This window comes from Littorina saxatilis, linkage group LG1 (genome assembly GCF_037325665.1).
Source record: "Littorina saxatilis isolate snail1 linkage group LG1, US_GU_Lsax_2.0, whole genome shotgun sequence".
In the NCBI taxonomy this organism is placed as follows: domain Eukaryota; kingdom Metazoa; phylum Mollusca; class Gastropoda; order Littorinimorpha; family Littorinidae; genus Littorina; species Littorina saxatilis.
In genome coordinates this window covers 74,348,595-74,365,101 of record NC_090245.1, presented here as the reverse complement: position 1 = coordinate 74,365,101, position 16,507 = coordinate 74,348,595, and the positions used below count along the sequence as shown (strand labels likewise).

General features: G+C 40.5%; 1 protein-coding gene across 2 annotated transcripts in view; it reads left to right on the top strand.

Moving 5' to 3' along the window:
- Positions 1-16,160, top strand: part of LOC138978782 (myosin-IIIb-like) — a 70,531-nt gene extending 54,371 nt beyond the window's left edge. The window contains exons 24-32 of one of the 2 annotated variants that reach the window (XM_070351569.1): positions 411-563; positions 2,127-2,242; positions 3,577-3,773; positions 4,326-4,415; positions 4,868-4,985; positions 5,853-5,900; positions 12,167-12,241; positions 12,433-12,621; positions 13,033-16,160. In XM_070351569.1, coding sequence (XP_070207670.1) covers positions 411-563; positions 2,127-2,242; positions 3,577-3,773; positions 4,326-4,415; positions 4,868-4,985; positions 5,853-5,900; positions 12,167-12,241; positions 12,433-12,621; positions 13,033-13,101 — 1,055 coding nt within the window. In that variant the 3' untranslated portion in view covers positions 13,102-16,160. The remainder of the gene's footprint in view (positions 1-410; positions 564-2,126; positions 2,243-3,576; positions 3,774-4,325; positions 4,416-4,867; positions 4,986-5,852; positions 5,901-12,166; positions 12,242-12,432; positions 12,622-13,032) is intronic. The other variant, XM_070351577.1, reaches the window with a different exon arrangement.
- Positions 16,161-16,507: the final 347 nt, after the last annotated feature.

Sequence of the window (16,507 nt, the reverse complement as noted above, 5' to 3'; positions counted from 1 at the left end):
TAGCGCGCTGGATTTGTATCCAGTTGGCCGCTGTCAGCGTCAATTCGTCCCCACGTTCGGCGAGAGATTTATTTCTCAGAGTCAACTTTGTGTGCAGACTCTCCTCGGTGTCCGAACACCCCCGTGTGTACACGCAAGCACAAGACCAAGTGCGCACGAAAAAGATCCTGTAATCCATGTCAGAGTTCGGTGGGTTATAGAAACACGAAAATACCCAGCATGCTTCCTCCGAAAACGGCGTATGGCTGCCTAAATGGCGGGGTAAAAAACGGTCATGCACGTAAAATTCCACTCGTGCAAAAAAACACGAGTGTACGTGGGAGTTTCAGCCCACGAACGCAGAAGGAGAAGAAGAAGAAAAAGAGGGGTTCCATTGTATAAGTATTACTGATTCAATATCTCCACACCAGTTGCCCGTGGCTTCATTGCCAGACGTCAGTATGCCAGGAAGCTGGAGAAGGCCCGACAGGAGAAAGCGAGACTGGAGGCCCTCATGAAGGCTGCCCAACAAGCAGCACTGGCAGAGGAAGCTCGCCTCAAGCTGCTCAAACAGAAAGGCAATGGTAGGTCGTTAATGAGATGCGAAACCGATACATGCACAGCCTTGCGGTGAACTTACGAGTATGTTTCCTCTGCTGATACGATTTTGTCACGAGACAAACTTTATAATCGACATTCTGTGTGATTTCCTCGGAAACATACCTTAGGAGTGACAGCATTTTTACGTGACGCCATTGTATGCATTCATGACGTTTTTTGATTTTTGACCCCAGAGATGTTATTTTAGACGTCTTGTGGTTCTGAAGTGGTGTCGATCAGGCTTTGCGTGTTTACCAACCTGTGTTAAGGATTTCTCGTTATCTTTTTGTCTGTCTCTCTCTCTCTCTCCCTCTCTCTCTCTCTCTCTCTCTCTCTCTCTCTCTCTCTCTCTCTCTCTCTCTCTCTCTCTCTATTTCTCGTTTATCCCCTCCCATTGGAAGGGGTTGTAGGCCCATTCTCAATTAAAATGTGTCAATGTCAGTGTCTCTCTCTCTCCCTCTCTCTCTCTCCCTCTCTCTCTCCCTCTCTCTCTCCCTCTCTCTCTCCCTCTCTCTCTCTCCCCCCACCTCTCTCTCTCTTTCTCTCTCTCTCTCTCTCTCTCTCTATCTATCTATCTATCTATCTATCTATCTATCTATCTATCTATCTATCTATCTATCTATCTATCTATCTATCTATCTATCTATCTATCTATCTATCTATCTATCTGTCTTCTCCTATTTTCTTTTAAATGTACTATGTTGCAAGGTCGCACGCGCCTCAGTGATGAAGTGTGATGTTATCGGGCACACTGCTGATATCGCTCCGTGTTCTTCTTTTATTACCGGCATTTGAGATTATAGTGGTGTGCAAGATATTAATCGTACTCGAACTAGGCCAATGGAAAATGGGAAAGTGAGACAGTAGAACAAGGGCTCAGATGAATGGAAGATATAATTAATTTTTATTTGTCGTCTTTTTTTGTGTGTGCATGTGTTTCATTTTACACTATCGGTAGCAGGTCAAAGAGTTATTTCCTCGAGCATAAGAAATGACCAAAGGACAGGGTAATGCTGTGAGGTTGATATCTAATGATGGCTCTGTAAGCGTTTTGAAGCTTTGTGCTGAGTGATTATTTAGTGGTGTGGAGTTCTCGCTTTCATGGAAAGAAAACTAAGTGGTAAAACACTCTGAAATAGCTAGCTGACCCGGATTCACACATTAGCTCATCCAATCGGTATCATATCTCATTAAGGCAAAGATACCCTGTATAAGTGTACAAAGGGTAGCAATAACAGACTATCTGATGAAGGCTGCACAACAAGCAGCACTGGCCCCTATGATGAGGAAGAATCGCTCAGTGCCACGAACTTGTCCGGAGAGTGTCCTCTTAGGCCAGGCACCATTGTATGATAAAGGTAAATCTAGATTGTACATAATTCCAGCACTGTCGTTATACGTTTTTGTGTGTAGTTATGTTGTTGTGTTTTATTTTAAGCAGAGGCTTTGTTATGAATTTCTAGAAACATGTCTCTCGGGCTTAAGTTTGTCATCATGAATTATTTTGCATAAATTATCTCAAATCAAAGCCAATGTTAATGTTGCAGGTCACGTGAACGGTCAAGCACCTCCCCCAGTGCCTCCTTTCACGTACGAAATCCCGGGCAGTAAACAGTTGGAGTACATGAAACCGAAGAAAAAGACGGCCACGACTGGTACTCAGGTATGTGACGGGGATGCAAGGTAATACAACTCTGGGAATCATATGTAACACGTATTCATAATAATAATAATGAGGATATTTATATGGCGCAAATCATCCTAAACTAGTTCTCAGCGCCTCACAAAAACATGAATGAATAAAGTATTCTGTACACAATTCTAAATCAAATAATAATAATAATACTACACATCGAAATATACTAATACACTTTATTAAGTTTTAACCCACATAATTCCAAGTCAAAATAGTTATACACATCGAAATAAACTTATACAATTTACACAGTTTTCAATACACATACATGAATTTTGAAAATACATAACACAAATAAAAATATGCACACAAGTATTCCGCGAAGTTCGTTCCTGCTTGAAGTTTTGAAAGTTCAAGTTGTGATATTGGCCATCAAAGGGGTTGACGTACCACGTTTTGTGTATGCTCTTTCCATTCTGACAACCTGTTCAAAAATCCAGTCTCTCTCAAAAGCAATGCGAAAGAAAATGAGAAACTTAAAGTATGGCAGTCTTAGAACTACAGTCTTACAAACAAAGGGCCGTAATTGCACTAAACTATAGACGACATATCTGTTCAACAAGAATAAGTGAGATTTTTCTTCGGAGCCAAGCTCCTGGCACTGGAGAATAACAACCATTAAAATGAAGAAGCGTGTTTCATGCTCTAGAATTATTTTTATTGTTTATTGCTCAACCGTGCAACCTACACTGAGTTTGTAAAAGGTGTGCAACAGACAATTACAGATATCACATTTTTAAAAATCTAATTAAATGTATCAAATATTTAAAAATCTTATCATAGGTCGTGTATCAAATATTATACAAATCTAATGATATATGTCAAATATCTAAAAATCTAATTATATGTATCAAATGTTTAAAAATCTAATTATATATATCAAATATTCAAAAATCTAATTATATATATCAAATATTTAAAAATCTAATTATATATATCAAATACTGACAAATCTAATTACATATATCAAATGTTTATAACTCTAATTATGTATATATCACATATCTACAAATTTAATTATATATATCAAATATTTAAAAACCTTATTATAGATATACATGTATCAAATATTGAAAAATCTAATTATATATATATCAAATGTTTATAACTCTAATTATATATCAAATAGCTAAAAATCGAATCATATTTACCAAATATTTAAAAAATCTAAAAAGAGACCGTTGGTGACTAATACAAGCAACGTTTAAAAAACACCAAAATATTAAATATACATCATAATAATTTTAAAATATCAAATGTTTATTTTGACAATGATTATTTTCCCTTGTGCGTTGACCCAGGTGGAGGGCTCAGACAGTTCAGACTCAGAGGTCTTGGAGGACGACTTCAAACCGGTCAATTCCAACCTCAACAAGTTCGGCAGACCGGGCACGAAAAAAGCGGCAGCCGAGTGGTTCAAACAAACTCAGACCGAACACGTCATGAATCCAACTAATACTCGTTTTGCAGAATGGTTCCATGGCATCATTTCAAGAAAGTGAGTCCAGTCTTGTACATGTCTAACGCTAGTCACAGAAGAGCTACAGGGCAAGCAGATATCGGAATGGAAAAGATATGACAAAGATGTTGCTAGGCAGTTCTTTAAGGTCACCTTTATCCCACCGTAGAATAAAGTTGGGCAGATGTGCCGACATAACTGCACAGTTTTCGATTATTTGAAAGAAGTTGTGGCGATTTTCCCTGCATCTTCACAAGAAGAGAGACAGAATCACAAGGTAGATTGTAGCAAAGCATGGCAAGACAAGGCAAAGGATTTATTCAAGAAACCCCAGAGGGGTACATGAAAAAAAACTAAACAAAAATATAAGAAAAAGAAAAAAATGCAAACTGTTTAAACATACACATAAGCTCAATGATTGCAATTCAATACGCCACACGATTTACCCGTAGGCTGGTGCACAATGAAACACGTAACGTTAGAGTTCTGCAAAGCAGGACGTGTACTTGCATAAAATGTTGCCATGAATAAAACAGACAGTCTCAAAAACAGACACACATTGTTCATGTTCGTTCTAACCTTGCATTGCAGAGAATCGGAGCGTCTGCTGAAAGACAAAATCATCGGCTCCTTTCTCATACGCGTGAGTGAGAGTCGCTTCGGATACACACTCTCCTTCAAGTGAGTATGTCGACGTGGGGGTGGGGGGGTGGGGGGTGGGGGGGGGGGGGGTGGGAGTGGGGGGTTAGTCTATTTATAACTCAGCCCTGAGTGTCTGACGAGAGATAGTGTTCTACCCAGTTCACTTTTTGTCACAGGGCTATGGTTTGAATATTTGTTGTTAAATTTCAAATTAAAATAATACTACAGAGTATTCTACCCAGTTCACTTCTTGTAACAGGGCAATGGTTTGAATAATCTTTGTTAAATCTTAAATGCACGTTTAACAAAGATTATTAAAAGTTAAAGTTCTGGCCGAAGTAAGAACCACTCCAACTTTGCTGACAATTTGAAATGCTAATGCCGTAGTGTCGAGAGACTACCACTTGTGATTTTTTTCTAAAAAAAATATCCAGTAGTTTTTATTTTCTATAAACAAGGACGGAAATCAAATTTCCATTATTTCTCTTCAGAGACAAGAATCGGGTGCGTCACTACATGATCGACCAGCTGAAGAACGGAAAGTTCATCATCATCGGAGAGCCCAAGGTCCACCGTACACTACACACTCTCATCGCCTACCACAGGAAGGTAGGAGAGGGCTTTGTTTTCAATACGATTTTCTAATGTTAAAATCAAAGTTAACTAACTTTATATCTCAAACATGACAAATTGCAGTGATGGTGCATATAGCAAGCAACAAACGCAACACTTGAATCTCTTAACCATTTCAATACAAACATTTAGAAAGTCCTATACCATCTGAGTGATCGACAAGAAGAAGAAGAGAAGAAAGTCCTATTATTATCTGACTTCTATGCATTGCATGACAAATTGTAATTGCCTGAATAAAACATCTTTGAAGAAAAAAAAGAAAGTCCTATTGAAGGAACATCCTAGATAGGCTTACAACTCTCGCATGCTGTTAAGATATAAAAGATTCATTTACTTAAAATAACATTAAATGCTTTTTAATATCTAAAACTTCACCAAGGGAACTTTAAAAATATCAATGACACTAACGTAAACAAATCTTGAACAGCAATATTTTTACGCACTGGTCAGTGATTGGTTTGATGTGCCTCTCCGGCCTTCATTGACGCGCACCCTTTTTACATGTCTCAGAGATATTATTTGCTTCCATTGTCTTTCCTATTGATGAATATCGTCATATTCAACGGCCAATAACGTACCAAAAATTGTGAGGTTGTAAATGTCGTATGCGATAATAGATGCACGCCTTTTCGGCCCCCACATTGCGAACTCAGATGTTAGCTCTTTTTCCTTATACTCTTGGGCTATTATTCGTATTTTGACATTATGTTTCAGCTTTTAGGGTTTGCATTTATCTTTCAAGATAAAGGTGTCTAATTTTCGTTGACAACAGTATTGTTATACCCCCCCCCCCCCCTCAAAAAAATTATTAAAAAAAGAGCTCGTATCCCGTGTTCTTTGCAGGTGAAGATCTCCAACTGGGAAGGGTTACTCACCGTTCCGTGTGGCCAGGTAAGAGTTGTCTCCCTTTTGTATAGTTTCAGTTCTCTTGGGGTAATTAATAAATATATTATAACAATACTTACTATTGAAGTTGCTAATAAAGTTATGGCTTATATCTTTGGACAGCGATATGCACCAGAAAAGCTTTTAATTGGGAGTACTATACTGAAGGCTGCAAAGGTTTTTCTAATGTCCCTGCTCCTTAACCGAGACACACAAAAAACACGCCAAAAAAGTTAAGCATTAAAAGGTCTTAATAAAGTGTATCAACTGCTATGCTTGTTGCATGCATTGGACTTGTTCCTGAAGAGTGGGCACTAAGTGTGCAAATTGAATATTCCATGTTCTTTTATTTCAGGCGTAACACGCCAATATCACAATAATAACAAAGGTTCATGAAGGCATCAGTGGATATACCTACGACATAGGTTGTCTACCTTTGTGATCTTTAGATGTGTTGGTGTAGGTGTCATACAGTGTCGGATTGTGCGAATGCTGTTGTAAAGTTGTACAGTTGTACAGTTGAAGCTCTTGTTGTGAAAGCACGTTATTCGAATTCACCCGTTGTCTGTTGGTTCATTTGCTCTATGACGCCCTTTGTCAATCCTGCATGACGTTCTTAGTTTCCATTTTCTAGAAGAATAAAAGATCACCTACCTTCTTCTTGCAAAATATGTTCATTTTTGTAATTCATGATCCTAAATTACCTTTGAATGAAAAAAATACATTGTTTTGTGTGTGTGTAAACATTTAAATGGTTGCCCCATGCTACTTCTGATCTAGACAACAGCAGTGCATACTCCTGATCGAGACCTACGGAAGTGACGTCATAAAGTGAATTAAAAACCACATAGCACTCTCCGTGTGTGACGTCACTTCCACTGATCTCCGTGGGTGGTATACCCCACGGAAGTTAGGGGCACTTTCGCCTGGTTCCAAAGGCTTCCCTTTTTATGTACAAATGTGTGGACGTACTGTTTTGAACCTGCGTCTTTAAATTACTGATTTTGCAAGAGATTTTGCTCTCAAGTTTGTTTGAAAACCATCCAAGTGGGTTTTTGGGATGTGATATGTGCAAAAAGTCAAGCATACATGTACATATTTTTTGGGTGAGGATTTAACCGTTTTACTTTTCTTCTTGTGCTAACAGGAGTCAGAGGTAGGTATATTATTAGTGTGGCTTTTCTTATCATTTTGTGTGTGGAAGTTTTTGCTTGCTTCACCACACCGAGTTTGGCTTTGTAAAGCCTGTTATTAATTGGGCGAAGTCGACTTCGCGAAGTCTACTCCACGAAGCTCGCTACACGAAGCTTTGGCACTGAAATTTTGGTAATAAGTCTTCGCGAAGTCAACTTCAGATTGAATTAAGGACAGCCTTTACACTATAGGCAATCTTGTAACTTGGCAGTTTTGTTGTTGTAAGCTTAATCAGAACAGCACTATTTTTACATTTAGTCAAGTTTTGACTAAATGTTTTAACATAGAGGGGGAATCGAGACGAGGGTCGTGGTGTATGTGTGTGTGTGTGTGTGTGTGTGTGTGTGTGTGTGTATGTGTGTGTGTGTGTGTGTGTGTGTGTGTGTGTGTGTGTGTCTGTGTCTGTGCGTGTGTGTGTGTAGAGCGATTCAGACCAAACTACTGGACCGATCTTTATGAAATTTGACATGAGAGTTTCGGGGAATGATATACCCGGACGTTTTTTTCGTTTTTTTGATAAATACTTTTGATGACGTCATATCCGGCTTTTTGTAACAAGTTGAGGCGGCACTGTCACACCCTCATTTTTCAATCAAATTGATTGAAATTTTTGTAAAGCAATCTTCGACGAAGGCCGGACTTCGGTATTGCATTTCAGCTTGGTGGCTTCAAAATTAATTAATGACTTTGGTCATTAAAAATCTGAAAATTGTAATAATGGTTTTTTTATTTTATATAAAACGATCCAAATTTACGTTCATCTTATTCTACATCATTTCCTGATTCCAAAAACATATAAATATGTTATATTCGGATTAAAAACAGGCTCTGAAAATTAAAAATATAATAATTATGATTAAAATTAAATTTCCGAAATCGTTTTAAAAATTTTTTTTTCGTCTAATTCCTTGTCGGTTCCTGATTCCAAAAACATATAGATATGATATGTTTGGATTAAAAACACGCTCAGAAAGTTAAAACGAAGAGAGGTACAGTAAAGCGTGCTATGCAGCACAGCGCAACCGCAACCGCGCTAAACAGGCTCATCACTTTCACTGCCTTTTGCACTAGCGGCGGACTACGGTCATTGTGAAAAAATGCAGTGCGTTCAGTTTCATTCTGTGAGTTCCACAGCTTGACTAAATGTAGTAATTTCGCCTTACGCGACTTGTTTTGGTTTGTTTTCAAAACACTTTCCCCCTTAATTAAATGCGAATAATCACTTCTGTTTAAATCATACAAAATCGTGTAAATTTGCCTGATTATGTTTCCATGCAACCTGCATCAAGATGGGTATTTTCTTAAGCCACCGATGTTCTGCTTGGTAGAATAAGACGGAATTGGTTATAATTGACTAATTCAGCAGGTTGTGTGTGCTTTAGAACAAATAAGCAACATATTTTGTGTGTGATGTAGCCTGTTAGAGAGAACAACTTGGTAGTTTTTGTTTTACATGCGTTCAGTCATTAGTTGCGTGTTTTGTAGCCATAAGTCGTTAGTCATTCATGAGGAATGAAATTGATATCCCCAAACATTTTCAGTCCAGCACAAATGAATAAACAAGCCCTATCTACACATTAGAGCTTCTCTATGTTATTTTGAAAGTGCTTGCTGTGCAACCTTTCCAAAAAAATGCATCGCCCGAGTTGTTTCCAGCACCTTTGCATATTGATGGTTGGACATATCTTTATAAAGGCAACATTTTTTCTTTTTCTTTAATTGGTTCCCCATTTAACCCCATGTATGTCCCTCCTGTACCCCACCAGACATATTCTATACGTCTTCTAGATTGCGCACACTGTTTTGCATTTCCTACCACATGCTTGCTTGAATGCATACGCACATATACCATGATTGTGAAGAGTGGTTATTTACAAAGGCTGTCTCCAAAGAAGTAAAGGATGGAAGAGAAAATGAGGAGGAGGAGGAAGGGGAGGGGGAGAGTGCATGCACGCTTATTTTATTTTTATTTTTTTATGTGAAGTCTTATATCGCGCGCGTATCTCCAGACTCGGACTCAAGGCGCAGGGATCTATTTATGCCGTGTGAGATGGAATTTTTTACACAATACATCACGCATTCACATCGACCAGCAGATCGCAGCCATTTCGGCGCATATCCTACTTTTCACGGCCTATTATTCCAAGTCACACGGGTATTTTGGTGGACATTTTTTTTATCTATGCCTATACAATTTTGCCAGGAAAGACCCTTTTGTCAATCGTGGAATCTTTAACGTGCACACCCCAATGTAGTGTACACGAAGGGACCTCGGTTTTTCGTCTCATGCGAAAGACTAGCACTTGAACCCACCACCTAGGTTAGGAAAGGGGGGAGAAAATTGCTAACGCCCTGACCCAGGGTCGAACTCGCAACCTCTCGCTTCCGAGGCACGTGCGTTACCACTCGGCCACCCAGTCCCATGAAATACACGTGTGCTGTGTGGCTTCAGTTTTGATTTTTAGTGACAGAAAACACATTGACCAAGAACCTATTTCTTTCGTTCATATACAGTCGAATCTGTCTTTAACGACCACCCAAGGGACCAAACAAAGGGGGTCGTTAGAGACAGATGGTCGCTGAGAAAAGTCGTATTACGTAGAAAAGCGACTCGTCGGGGATCCTTTTGGGCGGTCGTTGTGGCCAGGTGGTCGTTATTGAGAGATGGTCGTGAGGGCAGGCTCGGCTGTATATGTACGTGGACGGATTGCATGATTATGAACTTGTACGATTGTTATCAATCTGAGGAACGTCCAATTACTTGATGAAAGGTTTACAATAGCTATTATTATCTTGCACAGTCAAGCCAAGGAAACGGCTCGGAGCGATTGAAGCTAAATGTCTGATGGTAGTCAGTTTTGTCTGTCCCTATATGCATGGTAACATACATACACTCTTCAAAAAAAGTTAAGGATCACTTTTTTACAAGCACGCCACACAAAACAGACAAGACCGAATTCTTTCATTTAAATTTTTTTTATATAATTGAACAACCAAGGAGTAATGACAAACAAAGCAAAGATCGAACGCGGCAGCGACAATTTAGCTAGAGTGTGTCAAACGTGACAACCCTCGAAAATGGAATTCACAACAATGTGAATCAGTGTCAATAACGCGTGTGTCCTCCGTTGTGTGCCAGGCATTCAACATATCGTTGGCGCATGGAGTGGATCAGGTTGCATATGAATGCTCTGGGAACTCCATTCCACTCCTGCTGGAGCCATTGTAGCAGTTGACCCAGATTGGCAGGAGGAGGGTGATGTTGCTGTACCCGACGACAAAGCTCGTCCCACATGTGCTCTATGCGGTTCAGGTCCGGGCTGTTGGCTGGCCACAGCATCCTGTTGACCCTGGCCTGCTGGATGAAGGTGTTTACAGCTGCAGAGCGATGGGGAGGTGCGTTGTCATCCTGAAGAATCGCACGAGGGCCGATCGCTTGGAGGGCTGGAACGACCATGGGTTGCAGGATCTCATTCTGGTAGCGGACACCGGTCAAGTTGCCCACTACATGGTACAGAGGTGTCCTTAGACGTGTGCTGATCCCTCCCCAGACCATCACAGAGCCTCCGCCAAAACGCTGTCGTTCCAGAACAGCGCGTTCTGCGAAGCGCTCTCCGCGACGCCTCCACACTCGGATGCGACCATCAGCAGGATCCAAGCAAAAGCGGGACTCATCTGTAAACAACACCTGAGCCCACTGCTGACGTTGCCACCTCACATGTTGAGTGCACCAGGCTCGGCTAGCTGCTCGGTGATTAGCAGTCAGGGTTGTTCCTCGGACTGGACGCCTTGCACGCAAGCCAAAGTTGTGTAAGCGATTTTGGATCGTCTGACCACGAACAACAGTGTTGGTGGTAGCTTGTAGGCGTTGCCTAATGTTGTTTTCCGTAGCCATTCTTTGTTGCATGGCCTGCCTCTGAATGAAGCGATCCTCTCTTTGTGTGGTGACTCGGGGCCGACCAGAACGTTGTCGCTCCTGCACTCTTCCAGTTGCGTGGAATCTCTGTTTTAGTCTGATGATGACAGAGGGAGCCACTGCAAGCCTCTGGGCCACTTGCCTGGCAGCAACACCGTCTTGTAGCCATCCTATTGCCCTTCCTCTATCCAAATCGCTCAGTTTTCTTCGTGGGGGCATGTTGCTACTGTGCATGATTGTGTCAGCGTGTCAACCTTTAAACACAAGCTGGTGAGCGATGTTCATAGCCAGGACCCTGTTGTAGCACGTGCATCACAACCTTTTGCCCTGGCATGCGTTCCGCAAATTTCCTGGGGCTATAAAAAACACCCTTTTTCTTCCAAAATGCAGAAGCTTTTGAGAAGTCCCACAAAGAGAAATAACTCTGCCTGCCAAACAAAATTCTAGGTCAAGACTCATTGTTCATTTGTTAATTCAAACACATTAATCTTTTAATTATTTTGTCGATGTTTAATTTTTGGGCAATTTTTTTATAATTAGATCCGTTTTTTCAACCGATCCTTAACTTTTTTTGAAGAGTGTAAGTCTTCTTAAATCATTGAAGATATTATTTCTGTTACCCTTTTTTCTCTCGCTTCGAACACGATTAGCCTGGTGAGAATATTACTGTGATATTCATATCACACTTATTAACTTTCCTAGTAAACCTGAAGATAGGGTAGTCCTATTTCACGTGTAAAAATAGAAGTGTTGCTTTAATTTTCGAACGGAGCAGTTTACAGTTCTCTTCGAGATTAGTGAACATCAGTGTCCGTTTCGATGGCTTCTCAATCTACATTTTACATTCCTTTTTGTAGATTTTCTATTCAGACTTCATTTTCTACCAGATAATTACTGTTAAAAACGAACGAAGCACAGACAGACACACAGATCCACAGGCACAGACAAACAGGCAGACAGACACGCACGCACGCACGCACGCAAGCACGAACGCACGCACGAGCGCAGGCACACACGCACACGCACGCACGCACACACACACACACACACACACATACACACATACACACACACGCACGCACGGACGCACAGCCTACAAGACCACCCACCCCACCAATGCCATCCCCACTGTAAGTCATTTTCATGATTTATTTCTGTGCAGAATCACGGCGAGTGTGACTACATCGACCTGGTCAGTGAGCAGATGTACTTTGTTCTGGAACCTGAAACTGGGGCGGTGAGTACAATAAAGGATAATCAATTGTTTTTTTAACGATGTGTGTGTGTGTGTGTGTGTGTGTGTGTGTGTGTGTGTGTGTGTGTGTGTGTGTGTGTGTGAGAGAGAGAGAGAGAGAGAGAGAGAGAGAGAGAGAGAGAGAGAGAGAGACGTACGTCGTTCCTAAAACCCTTTTGCTTTCGTTTTGAAAGGGCCCTAATCCGTACCTGCGAACTCAAGCGGTATCAGGACCAGAGTTGCCTCCCCGATCCTACAGCGAGCGGAACTCAACAGAACTAAAGGCCGATTTTGACCAAGACGACAAGAGAGAGTCCAAAATGGATGGACGACCGTTACCCAAAATACCCGAAGAAGCATACAATAGATTAATAGAAAATCAGGTAAGAATTTGATTTCATAGGGCAGATCTGGCTACTTAGATGAAGTTTCTTGAATATTCCAACAAGTTTGATATCGACTTCCTTTATTCACTCAGAAAAATGAAATTAACTTGAGAACAAAATACATGTAAAAGCAGGTTTAACTGAATAAATATGTCAATACAACGAGTACAAAAGAAGTAGTGTAATAGCTAACGAAGTAACACAGAACGAATAATGTGTAGAAACCAAAGAACCACACCACCAGAATAAAACGGAGTAGATAAGAGTTTAAAAGAGTGTTTTACATTTGGTATAATCTGCACAAAAGTTCATTTTCATAGAATTTCAAGCCAGGAATAAAGAAAGGTATACGCAGAAAAGTCGATCAGTAGATTTAGTCTTTTTTTTCCATTTGTGTGTGTGTTTCAGAATGATCAACACAAATACTATCATTTGCAGCCTCCCAACCCCAAAATTTCCCGAAGCCGACGAAATTGACAAGATTGACAAGTTTGTGACATCCTGTTCCACCATCTTCATCATCCTCTCTGCATTTGTCACCTCGTACTCGTCGTCGTCTCTAATCTCGTCCTGTGCACCGTCCTTTACTTTCGTTGTAATTGTTCTTAACCTCGAACTCGTCGTCCTTCGCCTTGTCAAGGACGTTGTCGTCGTCTAAAGCCCCGTCCTGGATCACGCACTTGTCTTTGACTCCGTATTCATCATCGTCCCTCAACTCGTACGTGACTTCGTCTTTGTCGTCGTCCTTCATCTCGTCCTTGTCGTCGACTTTCTCCTTCGTCTTTGTTTTCTTCGTCGTGGTCGCCTGTGTCTGTTTTCCTTTTTACTCCTCCTAGACCTCGTTACAGAGCCCTATAGTTGTGTAGTAAATTGAGTACATCCAACAATTTTATATCATTGCACAAAGGAGCATTTTGTGGTGTGTGTGTGTGTGTGTGTGTGTGTGTTTGTGTGTATGTGTGTGTGGTTTTTGTGTGTGTGTGTTTGTGTGTGTGTGTGTGTGTGTGTGTGTGCGTTTGTGTGTGTGTGTGTGTGTGTGCGAACTTAAAAGCAAGGTTGTCAGTTGAACCATTTCTACGTAACGCTCGTTAAAACACTACTCGAAATAGACAATGTTCGGAAATAACTCTGTCGGGTTTGTATGGGTTGTGAAAGAGTGAATACTCTTGCTTTCATTGCGGCAAACTTTTCCACGTGACATCATAGGCCAGTCACTAACGAGGGGGTTGTCTGCAAAACACGGACAACGGAGCACGTGTAGAACGCTTGTCTCACGAAAAGCAAGAGTATTCACTCTTTCAAAACCCATACAAGCCGGACAGAGTTATTTCCGGAGTTGGTCCATTGAGGAGGACAGTCTTCGTCCTCTTGCTCCTCTGTGTTGTGGTCGGCCTTGTCTATTTCCCTTTTGCTCCCACCCGCGCTTCGCCCGAGAGCCATTGCAGATTTTAGTTCGTCATTGTTGACTCAGAATCACCAACAGTAATCCTTGAAAACCAGTGTATGTAAAATGTTAAGTGACGGAGCTGCTTCTCTTTTTACAAACGTGTACCGTATGTGCTTTGGAGCGAACTTTGTTTCGCTGCTGAGATATGCACGAATCAATCAGCAGTCGCCGTCGGAGTTTGGATTTTGACGTGAACTCTTTCTGGGCAGATACCGGATTTTTCTGGTAGCGAAATACGTCACTCAGCGCCCAATACCGGAACTTTATGGCTACTCTGCTCCTGTCGAAAATCTTGCTACGATCCACGATATTCTAACCGATCCATGTTTTTCAATGCCGAGGCCGTTACTGTTGCTTGCCGGTTTCCGGCACGTGTGTTGACCGCATATTCATGAGTGCGTTTTGTTTTAGATATAATTATGAAGCAATGTTGTCCAAATAGGGTTAGAAAAACGGAAGACACTCCAAGACAGGAGTGGTAACGGAGTATTTGAATGTTCCATTTACACCACCATCTGTGTGCTTTGTACATGGTGTCCCCACTTACCCACTTACAAGATACCCACTTACACTTACCCACTTACAAGATACCCACTTACAGTGTTTCCATCAGTGAAAAAACTACTGCTGACATTCAAAATTAGACAATTCTATCAGAATATGTTTTGTTTTTGTACACCTGACTTGGAAAACATTTGTCTACTTTTCCTCAACTACGTGCTCGCAACGACAATATCACGTAGACAGGATTTGCATTGAATAGAATTGTATTGTATTGTATTGTATTGTATTGTATTGCGTTGACATGCATTGTATTGCATTGCATTGCGTTGACATGCATTGTATTGTATTGTATTGTAATTTATTGTATTGAATTGCATTGCATTGTATTGTATTGTATTGTAATTTATTGCATTGTATTGCATTGCATTGCATTGTATTGTATTGTATTGTATTGTATTGTATTGTATTGTATTGTATTGTATTGTATTGTATTGTATTGTATTGATAAAAGTTCAATTACATATATATCTAAATGCAGTATATCATACCATCAGGATTTGATTGGGTTGCCTAAATGTGCTGTCTTATTTCAGATGATTTGTTTTGCGTGTAAGGTTTATATTTGTTTGTTTGTTTGTTTGTTTGTTTGTTTTACTGTTTAGGGGGTTTCATTCCCATTCTTCGTTGCATGTGTAGGCCCTATTTGTATAAATAAGGATCAATTATGTTCTCATATGGACAGAAGTGAGTTAATCTGTTTTCCCTGACTCATGGACAATTACGGCCTCCTCGAAAAGTACTACATTCTTGGATTGAAGTATTTCTATATTTTCAGCTCAATAACTGAACATTCTAAATGTAGTGGGATTTGACATGCACAACTTATACATAGAGAGAGAGAGAGAGAGAGAGAGAGAGAGAGAGAGAGAGAGAGAGAGAGAGAGAGAGAGAGAGAGAGAGAGAGAGAGACGTGTTCCTCTACACACGTGTGTGTGTGTGTGTGTGTGTGTGTGTGTGTGTGTGTGTGTGTGTGTGTGTGTGTGTGTGTGTGTGTGTGTGTGTGTTTGAACTGCTCGAAAAATTATCTGAAAATGCCTTTTGCATCATTTTAATTATAAACTTGGTTTTTGTTTTGCGATTTCTCAAACAAGTAAGGAGAGAAAAAAACAACTTATGTTGTTGGAACGTTTAATTTATGATAACACATAACGTTACAATCACTGTATGATACAGATAATCTGACACTTATCTCAGAACATTTTCCAAGAAAATCGCTGGGAAGACGCAAGCGAGGCAATGATTATGAAACATAATAAAGAAAAACACACACACGTTAGGTCGAAGAAGTGATTGTAACGTTTTGTTTTGTCATCCAATAACATACCATTCTTGCTTTTTGGTTCATTATCTATGCAAGTTTTTGTGTATCAGCCTATGTCTTTGGAACATTTCGACATATATGTGATCAGCGCAGCATACGATTTTGGACAAGAACTGTTACAGAGAATATGATCAGACGAATAATTTGTTATAATCGAATGTCTGTAAAATATTACGTACACAAAATAAAAACTGTATAAACATTGATATTTGTATGTGTGTGCGTATGTGCGCGCGCGCGCGTGCGTGTGTGAGTATGCGGTGCGTGCGTGCGTGTGTGTGTGTGTGTGTGTGTGTGTGTTTGTGTGTGTGTGTGTGTTTGTGTGTGTGTGTGTGTGTGCGCGCCTGCGTGAAACACGACATGTAATACAATCCCATGCAGATTGATATATTAAGCAAAACTACAAAACGAGTCTACTACTACACAGCTGCTGTTTACTTTTCTTGCGTTTGTTCCGATTTATGCCATAATTATCGTGTGCCATTAAGAGCTTGCATGCTGCAATTTACATAATTACCATAAGCTCTCGTGATTACTGTGAGCAGACACAT